General features: G+C 32.0%; 4 protein-coding genes across 4 annotated transcripts; 2 read left to right on the forward strand and 2 right to left on the reverse strand.

The window, feature by feature from the left end:
- Positions 1 to 335: 335 nt before the first annotated feature.
- Positions 336 to 5,459, reverse strand: LOC107190844 (ATP-dependent RNA helicase dbp2-like). The gene is made up of 6 exons (XM_015579730.1): positions 5,339 to 5,459; positions 3,639 to 4,843; positions 3,471 to 3,530; positions 1,477 to 1,707; positions 1,220 to 1,390; positions 336 to 1,134 (listed from the first exon to the last, which is right to left on the reverse strand). Coding segments are annotated over exons 1-6 (1,851 nt in total). The 5' UTR covers positions 5,341 to 5,459; the 3' UTR covers positions 336 to 952.
- Positions 5,460 to 6,493: 1,034 nt separating this feature from the next.
- Positions 6,494 to 11,022, reverse strand: LOC107190845 (ATP-dependent RNA helicase dbp2-like). Its single transcript, XM_015579731.1, has 7 exons — positions 10,976 to 11,022; positions 10,412 to 10,669; positions 10,105 to 10,342; positions 9,653 to 9,933; positions 9,098 to 9,591; positions 6,884 to 7,126; positions 6,494 to 6,813 (listed from the first exon to the last, which is right to left on the reverse strand). Exons 1-7 carry the CDS (start codon positions 10,999 to 11,001, stop codon positions 6,494 to 6,496), a joined length of 1,860 nt encoding a protein of 619 aa, XP_015435217.1. The 5' UTR covers positions 11,002 to 11,022.
- An 873-nt stretch (positions 11,023 to 11,895) lies between these two features.
- LOC107190837 (RNA-binding protein 40) lies at positions 11,896 to 13,919 on the forward strand. The gene is made up of 6 exons (XM_015579722.1): positions 11,896 to 11,985; positions 12,167 to 12,646; positions 12,709 to 12,856; positions 12,934 to 13,380; positions 13,528 to 13,678; positions 13,760 to 13,919. Exons 1-6 carry the CDS (start codon positions 11,965 to 11,967, stop codon positions 13,917 to 13,919), a joined length of 1,407 nt encoding a protein of 468 aa, XP_015435208.1. The 5' UTR covers positions 11,896 to 11,964.
- A 1,288-nt stretch (positions 13,920 to 15,207) lies between these two features.
- On the forward strand, positions 15,208 to 17,512 carry LOC107190857 (DNA ligase 1-like). Its single transcript, XM_015579743.1, is given in 5 exon segments — positions 15,208 to 15,611; positions 16,053 to 16,328; positions 16,330 to 16,635; positions 16,726 to 16,969; positions 17,054 to 17,512. Coding segments are annotated over 5 exon segments (1,077 nt in total). The 5' UTR covers positions 15,208 to 15,422; the 3' UTR covers positions 17,116 to 17,512.
- Positions 17,513 to 18,804: the final 1,292 nt, after the last annotated feature.

Here is an 18,804-nt window from a genome sequence, read left to right on the forward strand (position 1 = left end):
TATGTTATTTATATATTATCGCATTACATCAGCGATATTAACAGAAGCGTAATGTTCAAACTAATTGCATGACAAAAATATTTTCTTAAGTTTCCTACTAGATATCTCCCATTCTTGCTTAAATATATTGCTTTTGACGAAAGTTAGATATAAAAAATTATTGGTTTTGTAAGTTATGTAATATTAAAGCATATCCCTAGATAAATGAGAAATTTAATAAATAAAGCATGTACTTTCCATAGAAGAAAAGTAAAATATGGTAATGAAATTTAATATAAAATTGTTTAGATTTCGTACTCATATTATTTTATTAAATTTCTAATACTACAGTGCGCTAAGATTTCACGCGCGTTTAAATTAAATACAGTGCAATGCATTGTACGCTTTCAAGTAATACAATTGATCCGTGCATTTACGACATAATTAATTCGAGAAGTGTAGTCATAAGGCAAGTTACTCTGAGTCATGTACTTATTTTTTTCATGGGTTCAATTTCCTCACTCCTATAAAATGTTGACATTCTGGAAATAAATACTACTGCATCTTGTACTTAGACTTTACGAATTCCTCTTTTGTTTCAATACACATTGAAATTCCTAGAGAACTGGTAAATATGAAGTTGTGTTAAAAAGGAGTAAGTGGTCGTAACTGCAGGAGTCACAAGTCAAAAGTTATCAAGTTTTTTACCTACTATTACACTTACATTTATTTTTACTAAAAAAGAGAATGCCTAGGTGTCCTTGACTCGACATAACCTGAACGATCTAATACCTTATGTCTTGTTTCAAACGGTGATAATACCGCGTGCGTTTTACTTTTCTTTCGTGTCCAGTCACAATAAGAAGCACGTTGTACGGAAAACATGTTCTATTTCAGATAGGACCATTCTCCCGTCTCTTTTTCCTTTTACTATATTACATAATATATTCTTTTAGAATTAATTATTCTGATATTAATAACCATTTTGTTGCCTATAATTACTTCCACCACCACCACCACCTCCACCACCACCTCCACCTCCATTTCCTCCGTATCCACCGCCGTTTTGATAACCGCCGGAGCCGCCACCAGAAGCTCCACCATAACTGTTTTGAGAGAATGTTTTACTACTGTAACTACCTCCTCCCATACCACCTAAAATAAGAACCAAAAATAATTAAAAAAACAAATTCTGAATAATTTGTAAAAAAAACATTACAATTCTTATTCGAAAACATACTGCTATTATTTCCATTCCATTTTCCTCTATCTCCTCCACCACTGGAACGATCAAATCTGCCACCCCTATTATCTCCTCCATCACGACCACCACGAGATCCTCGAGGGCCACCACCACGGCCTCCTGAACCACGGCCACTGCCACCTCCACTACGTCCTGCGTAACGACCTCCTGTGAAACGAGTATTACGTTATTAACAGTAACAATATTTAAATTAAAAAATTAATTGGTTAATTTGAATTAAATTAAGAATATACTTTTATAAATGCCTGGATTCCTTGACAACTCATAGAGTTTAGGGTTTACGACTTGCTTCGCTTCTTCTAAAACTTGAATTAAGTCACTAGCTTTGTGCGCGTTACCAGGTGTGAAAAATGCGTACGCGGTTCCCGTACGCTGCGACCGTCCTGTACGTCCAATACGGTGTACATAGTCTTCAGAATTGGATGGGTAGTCCAAATTTATCACAAACTTAACATCTTCCACATCTGTACAATATTAAAAGTTATAATCATCGAAAGTAGAAACTATTTGTGTCTTTGTGGTTCCAATAACTTACAAAGCGAATTAGTTAAAGCGTTAGTGATTATTCTAACATGTGTAATATAGATGGAATTAAAAGATATAATTTGTTTATAGCTAGAAAAAAATCAAACAAAATAATTTTAATATATAATACATCACGTGTTTGCTAAACTTTTGATTCCATCTATTGCGTTCACACAAAGTATGCAAACAAATTGACCACAAAGAGCAAGTTTTTATATTATTTACCTGTTGTTGTCAAAAGCTGGAAACGTAAATACATTTTTGGAAATGTAGAGGAATCAGAGCTCAGATGGTTCTCATGGAATTCTCGCATTATGTGTTAGCGAGCTGTATATTTACTCTTAGCAACTTCACACCCTTCTCTCCCGCACCAAAGTATGGATCTGTGCTGGTCTTTCAAAATTTGGTCCTTGCGTATTGTTTCAGTGAGGTTGGAACATTGGATGAGCACTATGTGCACTTTCCGATCAACCCCACATGCATTCCATTGCACGAGTAACATTAACGTTTGTTTTGCAATGTTGAGAGTTTACAAACTCATTTTTATATGAAATGGTTATGTTCAATTACTAAAAAAATGATCGTAAATGTTACTAAAATTAATACTAGAGGGCTTGTACAGCTGTATGTAGTTTCTTGTGTAAGACTGTTGCCGCACAATGTATTTTCACACCATTGCAAAACAATGTAATGTCATTCCCTATTCTTTTATTATAAGAAAGTGGTAAAATATCTATCCTGTTCTATAGTCCTTGTACGCTAGATACCCTAACACTATGACTTCCATACTTTGGACCGTCGCAGGTACAGAGTGAGAGTGTGTTTTTTCAAGTGGCACGGTGAGCCGAGGCACAGCGTTAGGTTAGCTTGTTGCGCGGGGACAGAGACCAGCAGTCACGCCCCATTCAATTATATATTCCAAAGCAAGCTCTCCAGAGTTCTTATCATTGATAAAACTCCGTCGCATGTGCCTCTGAAAACACATAGAACAGCACGTTAATACCAGACTGACAAGACTTTTTTTCAATCAGAGCAAAATTTAAAAAGATGAGTCCCTACTATCTTACCTGTTTACCTAATCTAATTACACTGCTGAAATATCTTGACTTACTTTTGACTTTCACATTAATACAAACTTAATAAGCTAGTCTTACTGGCAAAGTAGTAATCAACATCTCCTCAATTTACAAATGTGTATTTTAAATGAGTATAGTGTTAGATCACCACAATTAATGTTGCTTTATTGAGAAGATATTACATTACAAGTTTATGTAATCCTATTAAAACTCAAAAGTATGTCAAAATCCACCTAAACTATACTGGAATCGAACAACTGATAAGATAGCCTTTCAATATTAATGCGCTGAAAAGTTGAGAATAATAATATTAACTTCTTTGTATGCTTTGAACGGTATATTATTAAATTCCCTGAATAATGAACTAGTGAGATTAAAATGAGATAATATTATATACAATATATGAACTTAGTTTGGATTGCTGATTGTGTTAATTAATCGTTTTGAGACCTCTATATGTTTTTTCAAATAATTTCCATTCACACCAAGTGAAGACTAGTGTCAATCAGTCTGGCACATGCCGTTATCCGTTGCCACATCACTACAATACAACTCTCACAAACGTGAAATAACCATCGCAGCCTGACCCTTACATCGTACCCACTCATGTGTAAATAGATTCTTACCTAATCCTCTTGCTGCAACATCTGTAGCTACTAGTATGGCAGATCTGCTACTCCGGAATTCTGAAGTAAATTATTTAATGTTGGGCAAAGTATGTTTCTGAAGTAAATTATTTAATGTTGGGCAAAGTATGTTTCTGAAGATAAAAATATAGCTTAATTAGTACTTACGATTTAATACGTAATCTCTTTCTTGTTGACTTTTATCTCCATGTATGCCAATTGCTTGCCATCCATACCTATTAATTGCACGTGTTATATCGTCCACTTTCCTCTTAGTTTCAACAAAGATAATTGTTTTATTTTCTGGCTCGTTTGAAATTTCTTCTAACAGTTTCATAAGTTTACCCTCTTTTTCATATTCTTCACATACATCAACGATCTGAAGGATGTTGTGATTAGCTGCCAATTGCAGGGAACCAATATTAATTTGTATATAATCAGTCAGAAATTCTTCTGCGAGATTGCGAACCTCCTTTGGCCATGTTGCAGACCACATTAAGGTTTGTCGATCAGGTCGGATTTGTTCAACAATTTTTCTAATTTGTGGCTCAAAGCCCATATCAAGCATTCTGTCAGCTTCATCCAGTACTAAATATGTACATCTACGTAAATTTGTTGTACCACGTTCTAAGAAATCAATGAGGCGACCAGGAGTGGCTATACAAATTTCAACACCACGTTCAAGGTCACGAGCTTGAGGACCTTTTGGAGCTCCACCAAAAATACAAGTATTTCTTACTTGCGATGAGACTCCAAAATCTGATGCAACTTGTTGAATCTGCTGTGCAAGCTCCCTTGTTGGTGCTAGAATAAGGGCTATAGGTCCATCATTTCGGTTCAACCTAGGTTGATGATTAATATGTACAATTGCTGGTAAAATGTATGCTAATGTTTTTCCAGACCCTGTTTGCGCAATCCCAACCATATCACGTCCAGACAAAGCAATGGGCCAGCCCTGTGCTTGAATTGCTGTTGGTTCCCCAAATCCTTGTCTACGGATTTCATTTAAAACATAATCTGGGAATCCACCTTCTTCAAAAAATATGTTTGGTCCTGGTATATCTGTACCTTTTACAGTAATTTCTTTATCTGAACGATAAGCCTCAACTACATGTGGGTTTCTAGTTGTAACATTAGGATGAGGTTGATAAAAATCTTTTCTAAATGGTTGCAGTGTGCTCATGTCCCATCTTGGTTTACGAAGACGCTCGCCGGGTTGCCGATTTTTGAAGTTGTTGCCAAAATTACCACCATCTCTATTAGAACTGCTACCAAATCTGCTACCCCCACTACTTCCATCTCGACTACCAAAACGTCCCCCTCCACGTGCTCCACCTCCTCTTCTGTCACCACGATCACGATCACGATAAGCCCTGCAATACAATTTTTTATAATTAAACATTAAATTTAAATATCATTAACTGATTCTAAGTAACAGGTAAAATAATAATTAATTAAAAGAAAACATGTAATGATCAAATAAAGTGCTTTATGTACAACACAATTATTTTTCAATGTTTATTACCATTTAAAACTCAAATACTTTCAGTATTAGTTAAACTATACAAGTTAATTATATACTATATAAAAATATATATTAAACACATGTAAATTATTCTTAATGTTATACTTAAAGATAAAGTGATACTTATTTGAATAATCATAACAGTTTCATTGAATATAAAATATCTTCAACGAACGATTACTAATCATAAGATTTCTATGCATACTATAACTGTAGAAAATTTCGCTAATATGAAAGCAATATGGAGTATGGCATTCTTGATCACAGACATTAAATGTCAATAAGGATTTTACGGGAAACTGAAAATTTTACGTAGTGTTAGTAAAAATTGTATGTAACTTACATGTTGATGAAGGTATATACTATTTTTTACTTTGAAATACGATATATTTTCTGATTAAATCGACGCACTAATGACAAGAATGTATCACAAGTACGCTGCGGTCCTCACACGCTCTGAAGGGAATCTGTGAAACAAACGTCATGGCGTCGTAATGCACCAGAAAATAGTTCCTTTCATTGTAATTTATATTGTATTATATCGTATGCATTATTACTTTTTTCTTTGACGTATAATTTAATAGCATTTAAAAGATGTTTATTTCTTAAAGCCTCAGGATTTACAAACAGTAACTATAAATATTTTACTGAATTTTATAGCTGCGTGAATTGCCGGAAATAGAGCTGTGGAGTAGGGGTAAAACACGGAAATAAAGTATTGAACTTATGACAGAAGAATCAAATTCCATCTGCAAACTACAGATCTTTAAGTATCTACAGTTACATTGTCTTGCAGCAATTTATAAAGACAAAAGTTTATCTTATTTCTTGACAATTTTGAGCTGTTAAAGATGAAGTAAGAATATTATTCAATTTAATTATAACTTTACTGTATCTAACATATTTTTATAAATTACATACAATAAAATCTGCTGTCTATCACTGTATTCGTATTTCGTAATTATTACGCAAATAGGAAGAAAAAGTATACTAATTTCGAAAAAGGAAACAATAACTTTATTAATTTAATTTATAACACAAAAATATAACAAATACATTTAATTACAGCTCTTAATATCATTTTTATTGTTTATAAAATGAATTTTTCCTCGAAACTCCATTTAAAAGTTCATAATGTATCACTCATAAAACAAAATAACATTCAACAAAGAATAATAAATTATGCTACATAAATATTTTCATCTAATTAATTTTAAACATGTTTTAGTATTTTCAATTGTTTTAAATTTTATTTTGCAATTGCAGTTGCAGTTTTTTTTAAATGATACATATACATTTAACCATTTATATTTCGACTATTATTGTTGACTGGTATATCATATACATGAAATACATAACATCTTTTCTTTGGTATCTGATTCCCTTGTGCATTTTTAATTATTTCAGTATATTTTCTTGCTAACGAAAATTGAATTACACATGTTACTATCAACACTGTTTGATAAAAAATCATTTCTTCAATACTGTAAACGTCGTTTTAATATGTTATGCCTCTATTATATTGATAAGTATTTCCGTAATTATCTCCCCCTCCATAATTTTGTGCTAAATTATTTTGCCCATAAGATCTTTGTGTGCTGTATCCATAGCTTGCATTCTGAGTCATAGAATTACTTTGCTTCATATTATTATAGCTACCATAATCTGACCCAGAATAACTGCTTGAAACAGATTGATACGAATTTCCACCACGAGTACTACTACCACCTCTTCCTCTTGAAGAACATCCTCTTCCTCTATTATCGCTATGTCCTCTTCTACCATTACTTCTGTCATTGCCCACAAATCGTTTACCACCTTATACATTAAAAGCATAAACGTTATACAATTTTGTTAAATATTAAATAGACATAATATAAGTACATACTTCTGTTTCCATAATTTCCTGATTTTGCTAGTTCTGCCATTTCAGTGAGCCGTGGGTTTATATTTTGCCCTGCTTCTTTTAATACTTCTATTAAATCTCCTGCATGTTTCATATTATGACTTGTGAAAAATGCATAAGCAGTTCCAGTTTGCTTTCTTCGACCAGTACGACCAATCCTGTGTATGTAATCTTCTGATGATGATGGATAGTCAAAATTTATCACATATTTGACATCATCCACATCTGTGACAAAGTATTTACAAATATACAAACGATGTTAATATTGCAGTTACATATATTTAATCTAATTAACAGTTCATTTGTTTGTTTCATCGAACTCATAGAATGATCTTCAAACTTGTGAAACTATTTATATATATTATGTATATACATATGTCACATGTTCAACAATAAAAATACAAGGTGTTTGATTATTGATGATAAATTTTGAACATATTGAATGCTTACATTACATCAAGCTCTGAATAGTTTATATTGTTTATAACAATGCAAAGTAGAACCCTTAGGTTCTTACTTAAAAATAAAATTGATCTGTAAATCAGGTTTGAAAACCACCCACCTTTCGTTTAGAATTTCCATTGCAAAATCAGCAAGGACAGCCACATTAAGCATTTACTTTTAAAGTAGGGCTATTCGGTTGGTTTCATATGAAAATGTATTGATGGCCTAGAGATTAGACAGACACAGCGGTAGTGTCTGGTTTGGGATAAAGGCAGCATTTTAGGGTTTAAGCCTGAATGCATTAATCTTTTTAAGCATCAGATAATGATTTTAATAATTAGAGGCACTGAAACATATTTAAGACTTATGCTTGGAATAACTAAAAAATTATTTATTTATAAATGAATAAGTTGTAAATAAATGAGTAGTTGCTAGTTTAATACAGGGCATAATATTAAAATGCTAGAAGATAATATCGAACGACATAATTGCTTGAGCATGAACACTTTTGAAATGTAACAATTACTATGAAATTTTAGTTTCATATACAGGGTGTTTCAGCTAACTTGATCACTTCGAATAATGATTTAACGGTACACTTTACAAAAATTTTGAGGCGTGGAACTTAAATAGCATCAAGGGGCATATCTTATAAGGTACGTGTTTTTTTGTGGGTGGAGGCATTTCGGATATTTCAAGGTCACCTTGACTTTTTTTTAACGGAATGACGTATTTTTTGTACCGTAGACCGATAAAGTATCAAATTTTAAGTAAAAATGTGTTGACCTTCATATGTCTAATAATTTTAAATACGCATTTACTATCTGGAAGCTATAGGTGCTCAAACTCATGAGTTTGGGGGCATGCCCCTCAACTTTAATACAGCGATTATTTTGTAAATATCTCGTTAACTATAAGGTTTAGGACGTATGACAGTCAACACATTTTTATTCAGAATTTGATTCTCTATCGGTCTACGGTACAAAAAATAGGTCATTCCGTTAAAAAAAATCAAGGTGGCCTTGAAATCTTCGAAATGCTTCCTCCCACAAAAAAAGCACATACCTTATAAAATGTGCCCCTTGATGTTATTTAAGTTCCATGCCTCAAAATTTTCATAAAATGTACCATTAAGTCATTGTTCGAGGTGATCAAGTTAGCTGAAACACTCTGTATATAAGTATTTACTTTAAAGGTGTGTAGTATCATTTACATAAGAATACTATATTTTTTAATACTATATTAACATATATTTTAAAAAGTTTCGTATTAAAATTTGTATCCAGTTATTAATAAAATATAAGCAAAATAAAATAAAATATTCACTGTGTCTGCCCAATACTGGCAGTACACCGCATTCACTTAGGATACTCTGTGCCTCTGAAAAAGAAAAGCAGACAGTCTTACTGGTAGCTTGTGTGCATGTTTATAGAACCCTTTCTATAAATTTGATTATTCTAATTTATTACTTTAACTTATATATTTAATTAATAATACAAAATACAAACCTGTTACAGTATGTATTATAAAGAAATAATAAAAACAGATTTAAAAATCTTGTCTAATGAATGTATTTGAATTTTTAGGGCTCTACTACACAATATTTCCATTGTATTACACACTGCTACATACATTACTGTCCACTGGTCATACTAATAACGCATCACTGGCTAATCCAATAAGTGTTGCCAATTCCCAGATTCTTACAATTTTTAAATATCTAAATACTATACATAACAAAGGAATACGCACCTAAGCCTCTAGCAGCTACATCTGTTGCTATTAATATAGGAGTCCTCCCACTTTTAAATTCCTGTAGTACATGATCTCTTTCTTGTTGATTTTTATCACCATGGATACTTAATGCTTGCCATCCATCTCGTCTGATGTTTCTTGTAATATCATCCACTTTCCGTTTTGTTTCAACAAAAATTATTGTCTTGTTCTCCTTTTCATTTCCAATTTCTTGAAGCAATCTATATAATTTCACATCCTTTTCGAACTCTTGACAAACATCAATTATTTGAATAATGTTATGATTGGCTGATAAGGTCAGGGAACCAATATTAAGATGCGTATAATCAGTCAAAAAGTCTTCTGCTAGAGCTCGAACCTCTTTAGGCCATGTAGCTGACCACATTAAAACCTGTCTGTCAGGTCGTATTTGTTCAATTATTTTTCTAATTTGCGGTTCAAAACCCATGTCTAACATTCTATCAGCTTCATCCAATACCAAGTATGTACATCTAGAAAAATGTGTGTTCAATATCATAAATGTAGAATTGCTTAAGTTAAAAACTGTAATACCTGCATAAATTTGTTGTTCCTCTTTCCAAAAAATCGATAAGTCTACCTGGTGTAGCAATACATATTTCAACACCCCGCTCTAAATCATGTGCCTGTGGTCCTTTAGGTGCACCACCGAAGATGCATGTATTTCTTACACCTGCTGATTCACCAAAAGAATTAGCTACTTCTTGAATTTGTTGAGCTAATTCTCTTGTAGGAGCTAAGATCAAAGCAACTGGGCCATCACCATTACTAAGACGTGGCTGGTGTATAATATGCACAATTGCTGGTAATATGTACTGAAAAGAAGGTACAACTTAACACACTCAATATTTTGTATTTTTACATAGAAACATACCAGAAATTATTAAAATTGTTAAGTATAGCTACATATATATTCTAAAATTTCTACTAAAAGAACGTTTGCAGATTTTTACGAATCAAACATTAATATCGTTAATCTGGCTCACTCCAAGTGTTTTTCCAGAACCAGTCTGAGCAATAGCAACTAAATCTTTGCCACTGAGTGCAATAGGCCATCCTTGTGCTTGAATTGCTGTAGGCTGAGAATAACCCTGCTTTTGTATTACTTCTAATACATAAGGAGGGAAGTTTCCTTCTTCAAAATACTGAATAGGATTAGGAACATTGTCACCTTTTACAGTTATTTCAGCACTTTCTCTAAACTTGCACACTTCATCTTTTGATCTAATAGAGAACATTTCATTTGAGAGAATATCAATTTCTTTTAAAATAAGCAATTTCAAAAATTTGTACCTATTTCTAACTGCAGGGTGTTCAACATAAAAATCTTTGCGTAAGGGTTCCAAAGATCTTATATCCCAAGTGATTTTTCTAAGTGCTCCTCCAGGCTGTTTGCCCTTTATACTACCACGACCATTATTACTAATTCCTCTGCCACGTCCACCAAATCTATTCATATTACTTCCACGGGAGTTATCACCACCTCCTCTATTATTACCACGACCACTAACTCCTCTACGGCCTCTACCTTGTTCCCTATCTCGATTAAACCTAAAATATATCATATCACAGACATGTATAATATAAAAATAATATACAATTTTAAGGAATAATGTATATTAGTATAACATGCAAAAATGAAAAATGTGTAATAATAAATTTAATTTGTAGAACGTAGATATAAATTCTTTTAATAGTAAGACAATTTGTTTGCTTAAAAATAAGCAAACCATATTTAAATACAAGTACAAGAAACATTTAATAGAGAATCTTGTTGATTACAATATATATGTTTTGTTGTAATCAAACGTAATAATTGTTAATTTATGGAGAACATAGAATCATATAAGTATATACATTAATATGCTAGAACTTGTCACCATATTTTTCTATCACAAATTTCGATTATTGATTATTGATACCATGACCTGCTGTAAGTACGATTCGGCGCTGCATGGTAACTACAATAAACTGAGCATTTTGAAGAAAATATTTCTAGACTGAACTGTATACAAACAAAAAGTTATACTCGAACTATTATTATGTAACATTAAATTAAATTGTCATGTCATACTTACATTTAGAAGTTAAAATATCCTGAAACGCAACGAGCAACAGATTATTCCGTTTTGCGGTCAGTTCCACCAAGACCAATCAATAATTTAGATGCGAATAATAGAACAATCAGATATCTTATTCTAACACTATATTGAATATAGTGAAAAATATCAAATCCATACGTCTACAAAAACGTAAATTAAATAATGCAAACGAAAGACGGTGGTTGTATCTTTAAACTTGCCGGTAAATCCGACAGATCAAACTGACAAGTGAACTTCCGAAAATAGTTCCGTGTAAACTGTTTCCATGACAGCATCAGCGTAGTAATACATAAGTAACGAACAAAATGCATAAAATAGGAAGTTTATCATAGAGAGGAAAATATCTTTAAATAGAGAAAATGCTAAGAAATTTGAATGATAAAAGGGATAATGTTTTTCTGCAACTATGTTAAAAATAATTTTACACACTCCTGAATTATATTATACAAATTTCTATTTACCTTTGTAGAAATTATAATTTAACTTTATTATAGTGTTTTGTATTGTTCATTCTGTTCAATATATTTATTACAAAAACCTTGAAGCTACAAATACTTTCTTTATCCGTTATAAATCATAGACATGTATAATAGACTGCGTGGTTTTATGGTAGGGCGCAGCCAACTCTAGTACTAGCACAGTCACAGCCGACTCTAGTACTAGCGGTGTTACAAGCATTACAAGACTGTGATGTTCAGTGATGTTTGATGATGTTAAAATTATTATTTGAAATATTATTTTAGAATGTCAGCTAAAACGGCACACGTAACTTTCCATTTCTATGTAAACATAATTAAGAAATAATAAGAAATGAAAAATTATGTTTTTATTGTTAATTATCTTTTCAATGAGTAACCCCTAATGTTTTATTTACGTTTTGTTTCACTAAAGTACAGTTTGAAAACTCAGATGTTACACATATTAAATTTCTGATATTCTATTTTAGATATCTGATACACTTAGGATTCTCCATTTGCCACAAGAATTGTCTGATGATCGGCGAAATGAATTGTTTAAAAAATATGGTGCCATAAAAACACGAACACTAAGACCTTCCAAGAAGTATACTGTAACATTTGCAAAGTTTCCATCTCAACAAGCAGCTACAGAGGCATTATTACGTTTACACCAATTAAATGTAACAGGACAATATTTGACAGTAGAATATGCAAAAAAATCTATAACAGCAGAAAACACAGAAAATGAAATTCCAAAAGATGAAATTACAAAAGAAGAAAACAAGAAGGATTCAAAGAATAAATCTAATTTTCAAGTTTTTTTACAAAAATTAAATAGTTGGACTATGAATCATGTTTTGACACAACCACCTCCACCAAACATATATTATAAATATTCAGCACCAACAAAGAGTATATTAATAAGAATAGCTATACAATTATTTAAAGAACCAGCTTTTTACACACAGGTAAACTTAATAAAATAAATTTCAATGTAAATAATAAATATTTAATTAGAATAATATTATAGGTTTTACACTTAATGAACAAAATGAATTTGCCACCCCCTTTCGAAGAACTAGAAACAGAATTTCCAATGCTTAAGGAAGTTTATAACATGCAAAAATATACAGATATATTTGGCAATGACAGCTTATTTAATAAGAAAACTGAAGCTAGTAAGATTGTAGTGTGTTTTTATTTCGATTTTTAAAGAATTTTATTAGTATAATCATTTTTATGATTAATAATATAGGTTCTGATAAAGATGTGGAAGAAGAGGAATCTGAAATAGAGTCAAACGAGGAAGATAATGCAATGCAGTCTGCAGAAATTATTCCTGTAAAAAGAAAACGTCTGCAATCTACAAAGCGTTTAAAGATTCCAAAATTTGTTAACCCTGCTAAACAAATTGCACCTACAAGTTCTACACAAAAGATTGTAAAACCAGAAGATATGTTTGAACAAGTGCAACGAACAGAAACAAAAAATCTTAAAATTGAATTAAAAACAATAGATTCATTACTGGATACTTCAAATAAGGAAGATAATGCTGTTATGAAAAGTGACACAGATGGTGGTTTCGGCTTAATGTTTCCACTTCCTAAAGATTCTGAAATTATTGAAAAGGAAAACACTGAAGATATTCAACAAAATGTGATTACATCCAAAGAACTAACAGATAATAAAATTTCAGCGAATGGTAAGAATTATTTTTCCTTTCAATATATTTGTTTAATTAATTTGTATACCTGTCCATGTGTTAGTGTAAATTGTCAAAAAGAGTATACATATGAATTACAAAAAAAAATCAATTAGGCAAGTGTTGATCTTTTTGTCTATATTGCAGATCAAAGACTACTTCCAGTTTTTAAAAATTATCATCCTGGAAAGCCATCAAACCGTTTGTACATAAAAAATCTTGCGAAGCAAGTTGAAAAAAAGGATCTACATTTTATTTATCGAAAATTTGTGGTACCTGATTTAAAAACAGAGTTTGAGTAATAACTCTTATTGAACATTTAATATGTAATAATAGTTCAAGTCGTAAGATAATCTTCTAATAATATTTATAATTTTAGATACCATATTCGACTTATGCAAGAAGGCAGAATGAAGGGTCAAGCATTTATTACATTACAAAATATAGATCAAGCACAATTAGCTCTGGATCAAACAAATGGTTACATTTTAAAAGACAAACCGATGGTTGTGCAATTTGCTAAAGCAGTAAAAAGTTAGCTCAAATACTACATTCACATTTTATTTTTACAGTCTGTTTCACAAGCGCGTTGAAACGATATCTGGAAAAATAATTGATATTTTCTAAATACTCTAAAACAGGCTTATAGTACCTCTAAAACACTATGACGCGCTATTAAGAATCTGTCAGTTCGGCTTCATCTGTCATTGTAAACACTCGAACTTCAAAATGAGTGCAGCGTACGCTAAACGGTTTGAAGCAGTATTTCTTTACACACACCTTAAAGGACCAAAATTGATCTTCTCAGCGGCGGTGGCTCGTTACACGATAAAGTCAAACGAATTCGTAAGGAAGTGACTCAAACGGTATAGGGCTACAAAGAATATTGATAATTTTGAAAAAAAATAGAGGACTAAATCGTCTAAAAATTTTTTTAAATTTTGTAAAAGAAGAAGGTTTATTGAAGTCTACTAAAAAGTGGTTTGGTGAAGATAATTCAAGTCAATGATACAAAAAACTGGAGTCAACTGTACACTTCGTGAAATATGGAAAATGGTATCCAAACACTGAACCAGCCTTCAGAACACCAGACGCTAATACGATTGAAAATGTCTGGAGCATCATCGAACTTAAGCTTCGTGGAAGCCCTATACTTACTTTAAAGCAGTTATGCCGCCAAAATAAAACAAATATGGAAGGCATCCCTTAAGGGCTATGTGGAAAACTTGAGTAAAAGCATAGAGGCTCCACTTGAAAATGAAGTGGATTATGCATTATATTAGATAATTGCATTGTAGTTGTTCACATGTACTATAAGCCTGTTTTTGAAGAATATCAATTGTTTTCCCAGATATCGTTTCAATGCTCCTGTGAAACAGACTGTATTTATAAAACATGCGATTTAAATAATGATAGTTTTAATAAAGAAAGAAATTTTTTTATCTATTGTAACAACTTTATTTATACACTCCATTTTGAAAACTTGCTTCAAATTTGTTCAACCAGAGTAAAGTAAGATAATTTATTGTTAATTTACACTATTTTTATAACGATTAAGTAAAAAATTTGACCAGTCAGTATTTGTAACGTGAATCTTCAGATCGTTGTAGTGATGTGATTTGAGTTCTTTACTTTTAACATAGAAAACCAGAAAATACGTATCGCACAATATTTTTCTGTTCTAGAAAAATAATAACTCTTAGTCTAATAACATTCACACGTATCGGTGTCTAGGAATTTATTGTTTTTAATTGCTTATAATTTTTTATAAATGTATAAAATGGAATTTCGTTTGATTCATTCAGTCAGTGGCATGTCATAGCCGCGTCAGCGGAGATCGGCTGCCTGCCTGGCATCCAGTAATTCGTGGGTTATCCGCTAGAGCGCTATGTTTTGAGTTCCAAAGATCCGTATATTCCATACCGCGTCCGGTTCACCGATTGCTGTCGAGTTGTAATCGTGTGTGCTGTCGCCGTCACTCCATTGCCGTCCCTCATTTCCGTCGTCGGTCCCTCACACGTTGACACGTCTCTCGTATTGCCATGGACGTCAACCTGCTACTTCAGCACTCGCAATACGCGTTACCCGTGGGTGTCGTGCTTCTATGCGCGATCCTCGTCTTCGTCTTTGGTTTCAAAAAGGCTGATCAACCACCTTTCGCACAGCTCTCGGTGGGCTCCGACGTGGACCGGAAATTTGCCAGCAAGAAACGCAGCAAGATCAAAGAAAAGGTTAGCACGACACAACAAGTGTCCAGTTTAAACAGTAAATCTTCGTTCTTTTTCGAACAACTGACAATGTGGATGCGACACTATATCTATCGTTCACCCTCCATATGGTTGCTTAATCGTAATGAGTAGATGTACACGCACACATTATTAGTTGATAATCAGCTGGCTTCTCTAGTTAAATGTAGTGTCTTGTCTCGGCGCATGAGACATAAATTAATCGCGTATTCATGGTTTAAAGCGGATAATATTGGTTCCCTTGCACTTTCTTGTCAATTTTTCAATTTCCTTCGTCGCGACACATTTGGTCCCAGGTACTTAATGGCTCCATACAACTGATTATAGTCTGCTTTGTTTCTGTATTTGATTATTAAAAAGAAGGATCAGAAGAAAAGTGTAGTTGTTGTGAATTTATAACAAAATATATAATTATTTATATTTTAGAGATCTGCTAATGGCCAAGCTTCAACTGAAAAGGCAAGTCCTGTTAAAAAAACTGTACCGTCAAAAACTGAGAATACAAAGAAAACTACTCCCAAAGTAGATGATGTTGAAGGAAAACTGAAAGAACAAAAACAAGAAGATAATAAGGTTATAGCAAGTAAGAAGGATAAGGATCAAGGTGCAGTAAAGGCTGGAAAAGAAAACAAAGTTGAACAAACAAAAAATAAAAAAAATTTGAAGAACTTGTTCTTAGAAAAGCCAGTGGACTTTGATGAAGGTAATCGTTAGAAATGTAGGGGATTGGGAACAAGCTTATTCTAGGAAAGATAAAAAAAATAAGAAGAAAGAAGAAGAATCTCCTTCAAAGAAGAACAAGAAAAATGTAAAGAAAACTGACTTGATTAATGAAGTTGTAGCTAAACAAAAAGACTCTGAGAAAATTGAAGTTGAAGATAAAGATGTCAAGGAAACAGAGAATAAAGAAATAAAAGAAAAGGAGGAGAAAGACATAGTTCTTATTCCAATTTCTAATGAAGAAATAACTAAGGAAATAGTGAATCAACAGGAAGAAGAACAGCCCAAGGTATTATAAAATATACAAAATGATTTAGAACTTATAAGTCTTTCATATGATATGCATGCCGTATTCAATTAATATAAATTACCATTTAAGACTGAAAAAGGGGAGAAAGAAGAAAAGAAAAATGGAAAATCTAAGAAGGGTAAAAAAGTTCCTGAGAGTGACAGCACATCTGCAGCTATTCCATCTACACCAAAGGTAGATAATAAACTTCAAGAACAGAAAGCACAAAAGAATGAAGAAAATATAGAACAAGTTTCTGATGATGTTGAACAAAAAAGTTCTACTGTTATGCAAGCACAGGAAAAAGGTGGTGTTGTATTTGATGAACTATCAGGTAATTATGTGTGTGTATCGTAGATATTGCTATAATTTGAATTTTTATATAAAACTTTCTACAAATTTTCTAAACTAATTGTAGACCTCTGGACAGAAGCTAAACCACAAAAGAAGAGTAAAAAGAAAGCTCGTAAGGATAACTGAGAGTATTTGAATATAATGAAAATGATACTCTTTGTGAAGAGGAGCACCATGAAAATCCTGCTTAGTCCAAACGACACTTGTCATTTTGGACTTATCAGGTGCGTTTTAAGTGACTTACAAATCAACCACCTGACCAAATTGTTCCTTTCCTATGTATATAATGCCAATTGGACTGGGTTGTTCGATGGATTATGTTTTATAGATTTCATGACTGCAGGTGCATAAATGAACGTATGAAGAAAAAATCTTTTGTTATTGATTTTTTCGGCATACTGATGGTCTGCTTTAACAAAGCTGCCTTGCATTTAACGAAAGAGGCATAAGTCATAGTTTTCACAAGAAAATAATAATTGTACACATGTTACTCTTTCAAAAATCTTCAGACATGTCCATAATGATGCACTAGTATTGTATAATTTACAGCTATATCTATAGGACATATTATAAGATCTTCTTATTAAACTTAAATTGTTAACGAAATGGTACTTATGTCTTTTACGTTTTATCCATAAATCTTAAACTGAATGTTTTGTTAGGTTAGTTTTGATTTTCTATCCTAACATATTGCACACTGTCTTTAATGAGATATATCCCAAAATAGTAAAATGCAGGACAATCTCTAAAAGAGGAAAAGATTGCATTACTGGTGTACGTGTCCTTTTCGATGTATGAAGAAAAATATTTTCTTATATCCGGTAGAGAGTAATTTACTTCAGCATATATGTAGATCCGGAATAATATGGTTTGTAACCATAAACCATAGGTCATATTTTATTATGGTAAGTACATCAGTAATGAGTTTTATGGGTCGATATAATGTATTTATACGCAAATCAATGATCACAAATCCTGTGACAAAATTTGTGCCAAGTTGCGAAAGAGAATAAAACAAGGTGCGACGAAAGTCATTATTATACAACATGGATTATATTATATTCGATCCAAAGAATATATTAATATAATTTACAAAACATTGAAGTTTTTAATTTTTTACTTACATACTAGCAGATCAACAATTATAAATATTTAATTAGTTGTGAGGAATGTTGAAATTGTAAATTGACTTTCGAAGTACCTAGTTCCATACAGGGTAAGGTACTTGAAATTACCATTTCGATTCTTATCAATATTATTTTTAAGACATTGTGATAGATAAAGTTTATGTTTTTCAAAGAAGTACAAATGTCTTGTTAAGCATTGAAATTTAAGAGATATACATATATGTTTTTATTTTTATCTAATCCTATTCTTAAGGGATAAAATACCTCCTTGGAGATTGAGAATTGTTATTTCATAAATAATGAGTTCTACCTATATAAAGTATATTTTAAAAGAAGTATAAATATGTGAACCAATTATAATTAATTTTACACATTAGGCAGGAGAAGGGATTAATAATATTTTATATTATTTCAAAAACGAGTCACTGATATAGTGTAGTAGTTGCACATTATCCTGCAATTGTCCATTGAAACATTTTTTTTAAAAAACACAAATTTTCGAAATTCATACAATACTCTTTAATCGCTTAAGAGACTATTCCACAAAGAATTATTTTTCAATACTATAGGTCAACTTTTAGATTTTGAGACTGTTGGATTAATTAAATTTTTGTTGTATTTCTAATTCAGTGTAAATATAATAATTTCCACGATAATAAATTTGTGGCTACATTATGTATGAATGAGT

This window comes from Dufourea novaeangliae, unplaced genomic scaffold (assembly GCF_001272555.1).
Source record: "Dufourea novaeangliae isolate 0120121106 unplaced genomic scaffold, ASM127255v1 scaffold205, whole genome shotgun sequence".
Lineage (NCBI taxonomy): Eukaryota > Metazoa > Arthropoda > Insecta > Hymenoptera > Halictidae > Dufourea > Dufourea novaeangliae.

Coding starts and splice junctions, on each gene's coding strand:
- LOC107190844 (XM_015579730.1), bottom strand. Junction 3,531..3,638: donor AAGAGATTACGTATTAAATC/GTAAGTACTAAT, acceptor AATTTACTTCAG/AATTCCGGAGTAGCAGATCT. Junction 1,391..1,476: donor GAATCCAGGCATTTATAAAA/GTATATTCTTAA, acceptor CTCGTTTCACAG/GAGGTCGTTACGCAGGACGT.
- LOC107190845 (XM_015579731.1), bottom strand. CDS start 11,001: ATGGTGACAAGTTCTAGCATATTAAT. Junction 9,934..10,104: donor GTTCTGGAAAAACACTTGGA/GTGAGCCAGATT, acceptor CCTTCTTTTCAG/TACATATTACCAGCAATTGT. Junction 9,592..9,652: donor GGAACAACAAATTTATGCAG/GTATTACAGTTT, acceptor ACATTTTTCTAG/ATGTACATACTTGGTATTGG.
- LOC107190837 (XM_015579722.1), top strand. CDS start 11,965: ATGTCAGCTAAAACGGCACAC. Junction 12,857..12,933: donor TAATAAGAAAACTGAAGCTA/GTAAGATTGTAG, acceptor TTAATAATATAG/GTTCTGATAAAGATGTGGAA. Junction 13,679..13,759: donor GATTTAAAAACAGAGTTTGA/GTAATAACTCTT, acceptor TTATAATTTTAG/ATACCATATTCGACTTATGC.